This window comes from Chanos chanos, chromosome 12 (genome assembly GCF_902362185.1).
Source record: "Chanos chanos chromosome 12, fChaCha1.1, whole genome shotgun sequence".
NCBI lineage: Eukaryota > Metazoa > Chordata > Actinopteri > Gonorynchiformes > Chanidae > Chanos > Chanos chanos.
In genome coordinates, this window is record NC_044506.1 from 9,191,951 (window position 1) to 9,204,450 (window position 12,500).

A 12,500-nucleotide genomic window follows, 5' to 3' on the forward strand; every position below is an offset into this window, starting at 1 on the left:
GTGTGTGTGTGTGTGTGTGTGCGCGCGCACTGGGAGATTTGATGCTCACCTGTCAGTGTCAGCCCTCTCACAGGAAAACACACTCGCTCTGTCACACACACACACACGCTTTTTTTTTTGTCTCTCCCAAAAATCTCCCTCTTCAACCGCAGCCGTGTTTCAAACAATGGATCCGCTCAAACACTCAGTGTTTAATTGGACTGTTTTTACTGAATTTGTCAGGTTTTCCTTCAGTGTCCTTGGGTGTCCCAGACAGGGTGTGAACACTCACTAATGGGTCTTGTGAGAGAGAAAACGAGAGAGAGAGAGTAATCACAGTTCCACAGAAAGGCTAATGCAGTTGTTCACAGAAGCACAATAAAGGGAGACGTGATTCCAGGATCTTGTGTAAGAGGTGTCTGAGTCTGTGTTATGTCACCCCCCCCCCCCCCCCCCCCCCCCCCCCCCCCCCCCCCCAGCCGTATTTTACTCACATAGCCCCGCTGTGTCGTTGATCTTTAACTGTTCATTCATTCTTTCGATCTTTTACTACATAGTGCCAGCGTGTTACGCAATGATCAGTTTACTCCAAACGTGGTAGGACAAGTAAATAAACAAATGCGTCAGGAACATTCCGGGCTCCTCTCCGATCCTTTTATTGGTGGCTGTAAAGGAGAGTTATATAGAGAGCAGGCAATGCAAATTCATATTCTTATCATGGCTAAAGCTTATTTAGGTGCTCAATGCGATAATTTGAGATTATCCAGTTCAGATTACTTTTTAACTTAAGAATGGAAATGTCTGTCAGGTAACGCGTAACCTCACATAACCTTTTCTTTGGCCTCCACATGCAGTGGAAAGTTTGGAAGGAATAAAAGCTGTAGCTTAATGGAGGGAGGGAGTCATTTAACAGTTTATTGCTTTGTCATCTGACTATGCTCAAACACAAGGCAAGAGCGCTATGTGTGTATGTGCGTGTGTGTGTGTGTAGTGTCTTTGTGTCTCCCACACACACACACCTCACATTAATATCCTCAGACCTCCAACCGCCAGCCATTTTAGTCCTCTCTCTCTCTCTCCTCTCTGTTTGCCAATTATTCATTTCTGCTCGTGCTTTATGAGCGGACCTGTAACTAATGGATTGCTTTCTATGTTATCTATTATTACTCAAGCGATAAGATGTCTTCAAGTAATTATTTTCTTTCTGAGGTGGAAACCTTGAATACGTTTGATGCCGATGTAATTTTTTTTTTTTTTTTTTTTTTAGCCAGCCATCCAGGCAATTTAACTTTTCTGACTGAAATACGGAGTTTGTTTGGTTATGTCTAAATACATCTCCTTTTGTCACATCCATTAGTGTTGCCTAGGCTGTTCCATTTAGAACAGTGACTTTTTTTTTTTTCAGTTGTGTCCTTACATTACTGAAGGCAATGGACAGGTCATTCACAACAGCTGTTGCCATGAATATGGAAGAAAAACTGATCAGCCATAGACTTGAAATGTAGTTAGGGAGCTTTTACTTTTTTCTGTCTTTAATGTGGTTAGAGAGCTTTACTTTTTTTTGTGTCTTTATGGAAGGGCATCAGAAGTTTGCTAATTATGGTCTTTTATTACAGTGCCTTGCGCTGATGTATTTACTGTCAATTAGTGTTGCTTTGTTGGACTTCAAATATCAGTTTGTTTGTTTGTTTATTTATTTATTTTTTTGGGTAAAGCTTTCGTGACTAGAAAACAAATTTGAAATGAGCTACTTATTGTCTTTTGTTGTTGTTGTTGTTGTTTTAAAGAAAAGAATATTGGAGATGTAATGAAATATGGGAAAAACTAAAGGTCTGTAAAAGATGGCAGTGCAGGAGTTGTGTTCCTGTGACCTCAGTGAAATGATAACCTCGTTAGCCTCATACAGGGGAAGTGGGTTCACTGTGTCCTTTTGACCCCTTGCCATAAGAGTTGTTGGGTAAAAGGTCCTGTGTCAATGCTAACCTGTGCTTTTCTCTTTTCTCGGACTTTAGGATGACAGCGATGGGATTCCCTGGTCGGAAGAGCAGGTGGTACGAAAGGTGCTTTATCTGTCTCTCAAAGAGTTCAAGAGCGCTCAGAAACGCCAGCTGGGTGAGGACCTCTCTCATGGAACCAAGAGCCCCAATGGTGAGTGCGCTTTCCCGCCCATCCAACACCTTATCCCCTTCGTCTGTCCCCGTCTGGATCCGCCCTGTCCCCACATGTGAATGGAGAGAGAGAGAGAGAGAGAGAGATTTCATGGTAAAAGTATCTATGTAAGGGAGTTGAGGTGTTATGACTGAAGTCATTACAGCATCACAGTAAATTAACTTCCTTGTGAAGACTTTAATCGGGTAAAATGTGAACAGAATTTCTTAGGGGACGTGGGTTGATTGTTTACTCATATCGCAAGATAAATCTGTGGGTTTTAAACAGGCGGCAGTAAGATTGTGCGTGTGTGTGTGTATGTGTGTGTGTGTATGCACGTGCGTATGTGTGTGTGTGTCTGTGGTTAACAGTACAGAGAATCAGGAATTCAATAAGGCGTTGGATGCTTTTAGATGTCGGCTTGTCTGACACTGCAGCACAATACCCCAGACAGCCCTGAGTTGGTACTTCACACGGTCCCTCAAAACCCGGGCCCGGCTGTCACTATAAAGAGTGTCGAGATGCAGTGGGGGTGGGGGGGGGAGAGCAAGCTTCATGCGAATTTACACTGGGAGACAGAGAAAAGCATTGGGCGGGGGACTCAGCTAGATGTGGCTTAGCTGTTTTATCACTCTCTTTTTAAAGAGACAAAAAAAGAAGAAAAAAAAACCCACTCTGAGTCATGTGCTCTCCTCAGGAGTTCTGTGTGAGTGTGTGTGTGTGTGTGTGTGTCTGTGTTGTATTGCTGTGTGCTTCAACCATGTCTCGTGGAAGCCTCCTTACCCACAGCGGGAAGCTGACCTTATCGGCCACGCGAGAATAAGTCATTACAGTGTACCCGCAGTCTGGCACGACGGGGGAATCACATCAGCTTAAACACAAAGAGCCGAGCTGAATGGAAATGAGCTGGGAGGCTTTGGCCAGGCTCTGAGACTGGAGCAGTAGGAGGCTGCATATGACTGAGTCACTGCTTCTCTGTGGGAGAAACACAGCTCTCTCTGTCTATAAAATTCACAGTGAATCAGCTCTCCGCTAAGGACAACAGTTTGAGGTTAAGGATTGTGATGTCATAAAGGGGTGGAATCCCTAAACACCAAAGTGAATCAAAGAAAGAACGCTGATGTCACAAAGCGGCAGGATTGCCCGTGGCCCCGAGAAATGGAATAAAGGAGAAAACTATAATGTCACAAATCAGGATCTCTACGTGGTCACTTACACGACATGCAAACTTGATTCCTTGACCTTTAAAAAATATTCTTCAGGCGACTATACTAAATGAACATAGTTACACATATTTCTGGCAGGTTTCTTAATTCATCTTAATTAAAGCACTACCTCACAGCATTGTAATCTGAAGACACTTGCAGGATGTTATATTTATTGGATTCATATTTCTCCCCATCGTCTCTCGTCACCAGGCAGGCAATAGCGTTACGATGTGCTAGCTGTCTCTCTGGTGGCAGCCTCCTGCCTTGCCCCTTTGTCTGTCTCTTTAAATGGGGGTGTGGCAATTCCAAAAGTGATTGACAGGCACCTTAGGTTGGGGAAGTGTGTGTGTGTGTGTGTGTGTGTGTGTGTGTGTGTGTGTGGGGGGGGGGGGGGGGGGGGGTTGTCTTATGTTCTCACAACACACGCTGTGAGTCACTCTTCATTTCCCTACATTAAACAAGCAATCATAGCTTTTTTTTCCCCCCTGAAAAACACTCTACCTCTGCATCCTGCTCACTCTTTTCACTCTTTTCAGCTGTCTGTGTCTGGCACATTTTTGTCCCCCTCTCAGTTGTTCGCCTTGTCACTGAATTATCGTAGGATAATTTGCCTCTCTGTGGGGCCATCCTTCCAACCCTCTTTTCCTCTCTGTCTCGTGCTTTCTCTCTCTCTCTCTCTCTCTCTCTCTCTCTCTCTCCCCCCAGACGCAGGGTGTCTTTTCACATCGATAGGCCTGTGGTTACAGCCCCACTCAGGAAGTGTGCTCTTCCTGTTCCTCCCTCCTCTTCTCCCTCACTCCCTCACTGTCTCTGTTTTTATCTCCATCTCTATCCCTCCTCCTCTCTTTCTCTCTCTCTCTCTCTCTCTCTCTCTCTCTCTCTGCCTCATCCCCTGAAGGCCTAACAGGGCATTATTTATCACTGAAACCGGGTGAAACTTCTCTCTGCAGTATGGCAGATACTGCAGCCTGTCAGCCAATGCCCTTATCCTCTCTTGGTCATGTGACTGAGAGACCATCCAATGAGGAGGCTCCTTTCCTGGGTAAAGCCTAAAACAGTTGAGGAGGAAGTGACACGACAGCATGGCACACTGGAGCTTCAGACAGTCAAATACAGCAGACACTGGTCTCTACTAGCTAACTGTCTCTTTTGAACCTCATAGTTAAAACCTTCTCTAAGCAGTGGAGGTGAAAAAGACACCAACAGATAACTATGTTTTAAATTGTTGTCATGAACATTGTGGCAGTGGAATCTGTTTAGTTAGAAATAATAATAATAATAATAATAATAATAATAATAATAATAACAATAACAATAATAATAATAATACAACTAGTCAGCTTTTGTTGTAACTTTGGAATCGTCTTACCCACTCTGCCAGACTTCCCATTTCTGTGCATTTCTATTTTGAGAATTACTCTGAAAGCATTGTGTAAGAGAGGAAACTGTAAAGCGCAATATGTTTATGTACCAACACACGTCTGGCTTTACCGCACTCACAGTTGTGTTCCTGTCCCACGGTGGGGTTTTTTCCCCCTAATTCCAGCTGTCTTAAGTTTAAAGGCCACAGGAAGTGGACCTAATAAGTTAGGGACTTACAATGGTGGAAGGCTGGCCAGTGTCCATTCCATCACTAGACCATGATGACGACGATTACTCTGGATGTGTGTGTGTTTTGTGAGGGTTGTCGAAGCCCCGAGGACCGCCGTTCGTTCTGTCGATGTTACTGTTCCCCCTTATTACCCCAGTGTTACCCTACCACTTATTATCCGCCCTAAACTAATAGGTTACACATCACGGCTTGCAGTAGTAACTCCTCCTGCATCCTCCACTACCCCTGGGAGACGGGACGAGAGGAGACTGAAGCGACTGGCTTAGTTTAACACACATAAATCTTGTTAGCGGCTGCTAAAAGACAGCTAACAGACAAAACGGAGCCTTGGAGAGTTCTAGCGAGGAAGTTTGACTTTGACAGTCTGCTAGACTCTCACACATTTACTCAAGCGAAACCAACATACAGTATGTAAAACATGGAAAAGGGAATTAGAGAGAGAAAGAGAGCGCTTCTTTTAGCGTGTGAGTGTCGGATATCTACAGGCCTTGCGTTTCCATCTCTGGCGCACGCAGCTGATTTAAAAGGGGGAAAAAGCGATTGGTTGTATGGTTTATCGTACTCCGAGACTTCCTTCTTTTTGCTTTTTCACAAATGCGGTTCGTTTTTAAATGTAGGACATGGGTGTTGTTTTTGTTTTCTTTTTTTTTTTCCCCCCGTAGTGGCTGTTTTGATTTTAATAGTTCTGCTTTTTTTTTGCGTCCTCAAATACAATGTTTTGTCCCCGGAGAGTACGTCTCTCGTGGCTAGTTTGCTCATTGCTTTGAAACCCAGCTGCGGTGGTCTGTAGAATAACTCATCGTTTTATCGTGTCTTATGTATATTTTGGAAAGAAATTTAATGGCCTTTTTTTCTTCTTTTTCCTCCAGCATACTCTTTTGAAGGCCAGCTGTAGTTTCTCAAACAAAGTCTTAGAAGTTTTTGGTTATGCTGTAGCATTAGTCTTTGAATGTGCAGGCCTTACAATTACTATTGTTATATCATAGAAAGACTTAAACCTTCGTTTTGTTGGGATTACTTTTAAAGCATGCTGTAAATTTTCAGAATGTTGTTTAGAGAGGTTCTCTCTCTGTCTCTCTCTCTCTCTCTCTCTCTCTCTCTCTCTCTCTCTCTCTCTCTCTCTCTCTCTCTCTCTCTCTGGTTTTGTGTATGAGGAGGTGAATGTGTCTCCCCCCAGACGTTGAGCTTATAAGTTGATCAAATGTCAGGGCCCATTTGGGGTAGACCACATTGACGTGAGAGACGACAGACCCGAACTTGTGTGTGTGTGTGTGTATGTTAATCAGCATTTGTGCCTCTGTGTATTTACATCTGTCTGTCTCTGTATCTGTAGGTGTGTGTGTGTGTGTGTGTGTGTGAGAGAGAGAGCGAGAGAGGCGGGTAAACCTACCGCAGCGTGCGTGTGAAGTGTCACCATGACACACTGCGGTTTTTCTATCTCTTTCCCTTTCCTTTCCCCAAACAGCTGGTTGCCTGGGCTTGTTTTTTTTCTTCTTCTTTTCTTTTTTCCCCCTCTTTTATTTTCTTTTCACTGAACAGGTTTTCAATCCACACTGCCACTTATCCCAACAAAAGCTACCGTTTATTATCGCTTCGCTTCACCCTACCTCTTTTTTTTTTATTTTTATTTTTATTTATTTATTTTTTTTTGCCTTACACTTGCAATCTTGCCAATAGTTCAGGGTGAAGATTATAGCAGAAGTTATGAGTCTCCCTCATAGGCTGCCAGAGGGCACGGTTAAGGTTTCTGATTCAGCCTCTGGCAACGCGGTCGGCCCGCGTCATGTGTTTTCAAACCGACGCCGCCCGGACAAGAACAAAAAAAAAAAAAAAAAGCCTGAGTCTCTCGTCTGATGGTTCCGCGTTTGTTTGCCTGTTTAATTCTGTGCATCGCCTGTGTTGTTTCAACACTTAAGCCTTAACTGCATTATCTCCTTTTTGGCACTTGGTTGTTTGATTTATTCTTTGTCAAATGAATGTTGTTGTTGTTGTTGTTGTTTGTTTGCTTTTGCTGGGATGAGCATTGTGAAATCTCTTTTGAGTCTCTGACTTTGATGGTTACTTCAGTGTGGCCTGTATTACGTCAGCAGTTTGGGTTTTTTTTTTTTTTTTTAACTTGCTCACATGGAATTGCTGTGGAAACAAGGGGTCTTTGAATGTTTAGTTGTGTGATTATAATTGTGCCTATTATTCAGTTGTGTGTGTGTGTGTGTTTGTGTCTTTGTCTGTGTCTGTGTGTGAGTGTGTTTACATCTGCCAGTATGGCACTTTAAAACAGGCTTCACAACCAGCCCACTAAAAGCCCCTGTCCTTTCTTTCTCTCTCTCTCACTCTCTCTCTCTTTCTCTCTCTCCCTCTCCCTCTCCCTGCCTCCCTCCCTAACCCTCTCTCTCTCCCTCCCTCTTGCTCTCTCTCATATAGAATAGGCACATAGTTTATTAAGATGTTTATTTAAAAAAAAAAATCAATTGATTAAAAAAAGTCTTTCTCTCTGCAGGTTCCCTTTCAAACGGCCAGTTGAATGGCTCAGGGTCTAAAGGAGGTCACAAAGAGGAGGGCTCTCGGGCCCAGAGCACAGACGGGAGCAGTGAGTACTCAGAAGACGGCCCTGTCAAAAAGAGGTGAGTCCGTCGATGAAAGGAGTGAAGCTGTCCTGTACCCGCTCACCAGCATGAAGCCCCCCCCCCCTTTGTTTCTCTATAACGCACCACTGAAATGAATGAGAGAACAGAACAGAACAGAAACACACAGTGCTGGTTCTGCCACCCCAGACCTGCTTTTAGGTTTATCGCTCTGAGTTGTGGGTGGCTTATTTTGACACTGATGGAAAGATCTAGAAAGTGAGAAAGAAAGTGCCAGGCTGAGGTGGTTGAGGGTTTTTTTTTTTCTAAATTTTGGAACAACAACAAATAGCATGCTTATTGTGAGACATTTTGGCATTCTGCAGGTGATATTTCATTTACTGATGTATTCATTAGATGTTTTCATACATACTTGTTTATTTAACTAATTACTCCCCCCCCCCCCCACTGAGACTGAAAGGCTGCAGATTGAGAGAGAGAGAGAGAGAGAGAGAGAGAGAGGTAATGTGGAAAGATGGACTCTAAGCCAAAGCTAATGTAGAAAAGCCAGACTGCCCCAATATCAAACAGACAATCTCTCAGTAATTCAACCAGAGACGCCTGGCTGTCGTAATCAGGAATACGTTTTTTTTTTCTGAAACCAATTAGCAGGAAAATCAAACATGACAGGATTAACAATGAAAGCTAAATACGATTTTCATTTAAAATCAGTCGAAAGTTTTATGACGAGCACTGGACCGTCTTCTTTTAAAAACGCTATTGCTGTGTTAGTTGGATTCTTTTTTTTTTAATTAGTTCCTAGAAAACAAGATTAACATTTTCAATTAATATTTGAGAAGGGTGAAAAAGTTAATACGTGAAAGAAGAAAGTATAATGAACTATTTACCGCGTAATTTCTGGGAGAGAGTAATAATTATGAAATTGTGGGAATTAGGAAAGCACCGAGGAGGGCAGAAAATGTAAAAAAATTTTTTTGCTTTAGGTCCAAACGTTCTTCAACTCGAAAGACGAAGTACGAAAAACACAAAATCTTGGAGGTCTGTTCAGTCAAATTGCACAAAAAAAAAAAAAAATTGTGTTCTTCTCGTTCAACATATGAAAGTAATGTTCTCAGTGGGTTTTTCTTTTTGTCCTCCACGGTCGGGGTAGTTGAGCTCTGGGCTCGGTTGGATTGCGAGTTTGTGATTTGTGTGGTATGCATGGGGAGTTTAACAGCAGAAAAATTTCAAACTTATCAAAGGGGCCCTGAGGGGGAAAAAAAAAAAAAAAAAAAAAAAAAAGCATGCACCACCGTGCAGCCTTTTGATTGAGCCTTGAATCATAACCTGGAGCTTAAAGTCTGAATGGAGAGTGATTGGAGCTGGATGCAGCTTTAGCCCTCTGGCTCTGCTGTTTATTAAAGCTTGCCCTCAGCACTGAGAGGCTAAGAGACACGGCCAGGCAACCTGGGTAGCCCAAGCCTGAAGGAGAGAAGTCTCTCTCTCTCTCTCTCTCTCTCTCTCTCCCTCTCCCCGCTGGATAAATGTGTTGTTTGTTCTGCTTACGAGCGAAACAGGCAGAGCAGTAACGGGGAACTGGAATGAGCGGAAGGTCCAATATGTGAGGGCCTCCATCAATCAAAGGCCCACATAGACTGACCACTGTAAACCGGCGCTGACCACCACGCACGGGGCGTCAGCTTTGTATCTGGACACACGCACATGCGCATTTATGCACACGCGCAGTGGTCTCAAAAGCTCACACACACACACGCGCGCGCACACACACACACACACACACATGCATAGCTCCACTACCTGTAATCTGTTCATGGGGAGAACCACTCCTCGGGGGGCGGGATGGGGGACGTAGTGCTCACTTGTTCATTGCTCTTTTTCCTCTGTTTATCCCTTCGTGTTTCTCCCCTCTCTGTTGACGTGGGCAGCTAGCTTGCTATCTGCTAGACGATTACCCAGGAAACATTGCAAGGTCACTTGTTTCTGCAGAGACCTGAACAAACTGTCGAGTGTCGCACCTGTAGTATCTCTGGCATCCAAGGAAGATGACACTAAAAGAAAAATTGTTATTAGTATTCTGTCTGAGAAAGACTACTGCACTTTATACTTTGAAAGCTGTACCATCGACAACAGATAATTTAATGTATTGTTTTAATATAGGTGGCCAAATTTTTTCAGAGGGAGAATGAATAGTTTTTTTTCCTCCCCATTTAGAAAATGGACAGCTTCATCCTCAGAGCAAATAAATACTCTCTTACAGAAGCGGGGAGAATGGGAATTTGGTGACTGAACATACAAAATGGAAATGCTTAAATGTTTAAAATGATATCCATTCTGAGTGAACTCCATTTAAGAGAATGCTATTAGAGGTACGTATTTTATCCGAAGACTTTCTTCAATAAATTCTTACACCCATCAGACTAATATGGAAACTTCTGTACTTTTAAGAGGTCTGACTGCATTTGTCCTGTTTAGTAAAAGACCCTCTGTTGTTTAGTGAAAGACAACCCCCACCCCCAAATACTGCGAAGACTGAAAGGTACTTTTCACACAGACATACATCAAAGAAAAACTCTTTCTAGAACCTTCTGACTGTGTCTGGTCTCAGTATTAAAATACAGTGTGCCATAAACTTAGACACAGGAGTTACACTTTGATCCTCTATTTTTCGACAGTTCCATAGACACTGGCTTGTGCTTATAAAGAGGTCCCATAGATGGAGCAAAATTAGCATTATGAAGAATCCATTCATCCTTTGCCCACTTTAATAGCAAAACTTTAATGATGTGCCATACCCCCCTCCCTTCCAACCACACACACACACACACACACAGTTTGCACAGGCCCACTGAAGTGGCTATGCTTTTTCTCTGAAGAGCTGCATCAATAGCACACCGGGTGCATTGGGAACAAAACAGCCTGTAACACACACACACACACACATGCACATACACACACACACGCGCGCACACACACACACACACACACAGACACACTAAATCAAAGCCCAGCCCAAAGCACACAACAGCCAGCCCACAGCAGATGTCCAGTTCAGCCCTCTCTTGAAGAAGCCATTCTTCCAATTTCAGAGAGATGCTCTGGGTGCGTGTGTATGTTTGTGTGTATGTGTGTGTGTGTATGTGTTTATATGTATGTATGTGTGTCAGAGAGAGGGAGAAAAGAGTGAGTGAGTAAGTGTAAAGGTGGTGCCTGTATGTTTGTGTGAGAGTGTGTGTGTGTGTGTGTGTGTGAAATGTGCGTGTGGGCAGAACTCAGCGTGCAACACCTGCCCTTAATCTACCTGTCATTTAATACCCCACTGTAATCTCTAATCAGAGAGCGCCCTGTAGTCACCATCATTAAAAACACCCGCTCTGACCGAGCGAGAGAGAGAGCGAGAGAGAGAGAGAGAGAGACGTGGCCAGAGCAGGGATTTAAATAAGCACAAAGAGCCAGAAAAGGGAAAAGAGAGACAGACACTGTCAACAAGAGGCCTCTGTTCACTCTGGAGTGCTTTCCCTGTTTTTCATTACACAACTCCTTACGGGCTTTCGCTTAATGAGCGGCCTGCTCCCCTAACGCTTGGCCCTCTCCTCGCTCAACGCGCGCGCGCGCGCGCGTGTGTGTGTGTGTGTGTGTGTGTGTGTGTGTGTGTGTGTGTGTGTGTGCGCGCGCGCGCAGACCTGCGTTTGTGTGTCTTCCAGACGACTTTGGCTTCTCGCATCTGCTGCCCATGTAAGACGGCAACAAGGACGCTGATTGAGAAGGTGCCAGTGTTCATCACACCTGGCCTTGTCAGAAGAAAAAAAAAAATAATAAGAAAGGAGGGAGAGAGAGGAAGAGGAGGAGGAGGAGAGGCAAGCACAGGTGCTAGGGCCGGCTGTCAGGTTTTTTGTTTTTTTTTTCTGGTCGGGGGAGATAGTCATGGAGGTGTTTGGGAGCAGCGTGTTATTTGTCTTCCCAGGCCTGCGAGACCAAGAGAGTTCGCGTACCGCTAGCCTCTGCCAAACCAGAGAAAATCCCCTCAAAGCACAAATATACGGGTAACCGAGAGAGAGCGAACACAAATTAATTCATTTAAGGTGACTGGAGTTAGAATACTGCTGAGTGGGGTAGTCCTTTTTTTCGGGTAGTGTGTGTGTGTGTGTGTTTGTTTGTTTGTTTATTTGCCTAAAATCCCCGTCTCACATTCAGCCTCGGATCATTGTCGTGTTGGTTTACATCGGCATCGTAGCCCGTGCCAGATTGCTTCTTGTTTGGATAATGCCACGCAAACACAAACTCTCTTTCTTTCTCTCTCTCTTTCACTCTATCTTTGTCTTTCTCTCTCTCTTGTTGACTAACTCTCTCACTCACTGCATCTTTTCTTAGCCTCTAGGTTCTGCCAAATGTTTTTTTTTTTTTCCCCCAGTTCAAACAGCAGACTCCCCCATCTATCGTAAAACTCCCTGCGGCAGAATTCACTGTTCTTACGCGGTGAGGGTAGCATTAGCAATGCGCTCAGAGTCGTCCGGCGTCACGACTAGCGCTTTGCGTCGTGCTATCACTCATACTCGAACTCGTACGAGGGGCTCTTGGATACGACTTTTGACACTGAACCGTGTAATTAAAGGGGATTGCTCATTGTGAGCGGGGGGTAGTGAGTCAAGTGTGTAGAATGGTGGGTGTTTTTTTTTTTTTTTTCTTTAGGCGTAGCGTGAGAACGACAGACTCAGGTAGGACACTCTGGCTCCTACGCGGAGCTGAGTCACTGGACAGGAATGCCTGTCTCTTTGTTGGCTTCTCACCGCTGTGTTTGCTCTCTGGAGTCAAGGTTATTGCATCCATGTCCATTATCAGTTTTAAAAGGCTAGTTCCCCGTTTAACAAATACAGACAGGGTTTTCAGAGGGTCAATTTCTGGCCATGTGGCATAAAATAAGATAATTAATGACTGTGATACCATGATATATTGCCATGGCTGAAGTAAGTGTGT

The 12,500-nt window shown here is 44.0% G+C and overlaps 1 protein-coding gene across 1 annotated transcript in view; it reads left to right on the forward strand.

Annotated features, from left to right (window-relative positions):
- The window catches only part of jarid2b (jumonji and AT-rich interaction domain containing 2b), a 105,427-nt gene that overhangs the window by 52,350 nt on the left and 40,577 nt on the right, over positions 1–12,500 (forward strand). Inside the window, 2 exon segments of the mRNA XM_030788683.1 lie at positions 1,992–2,127; positions 7,445–7,568. Of these exon segments, the coding sequence (XP_030644543.1) occupies positions 1,992–2,127; positions 7,445–7,568 (260 nt within the window).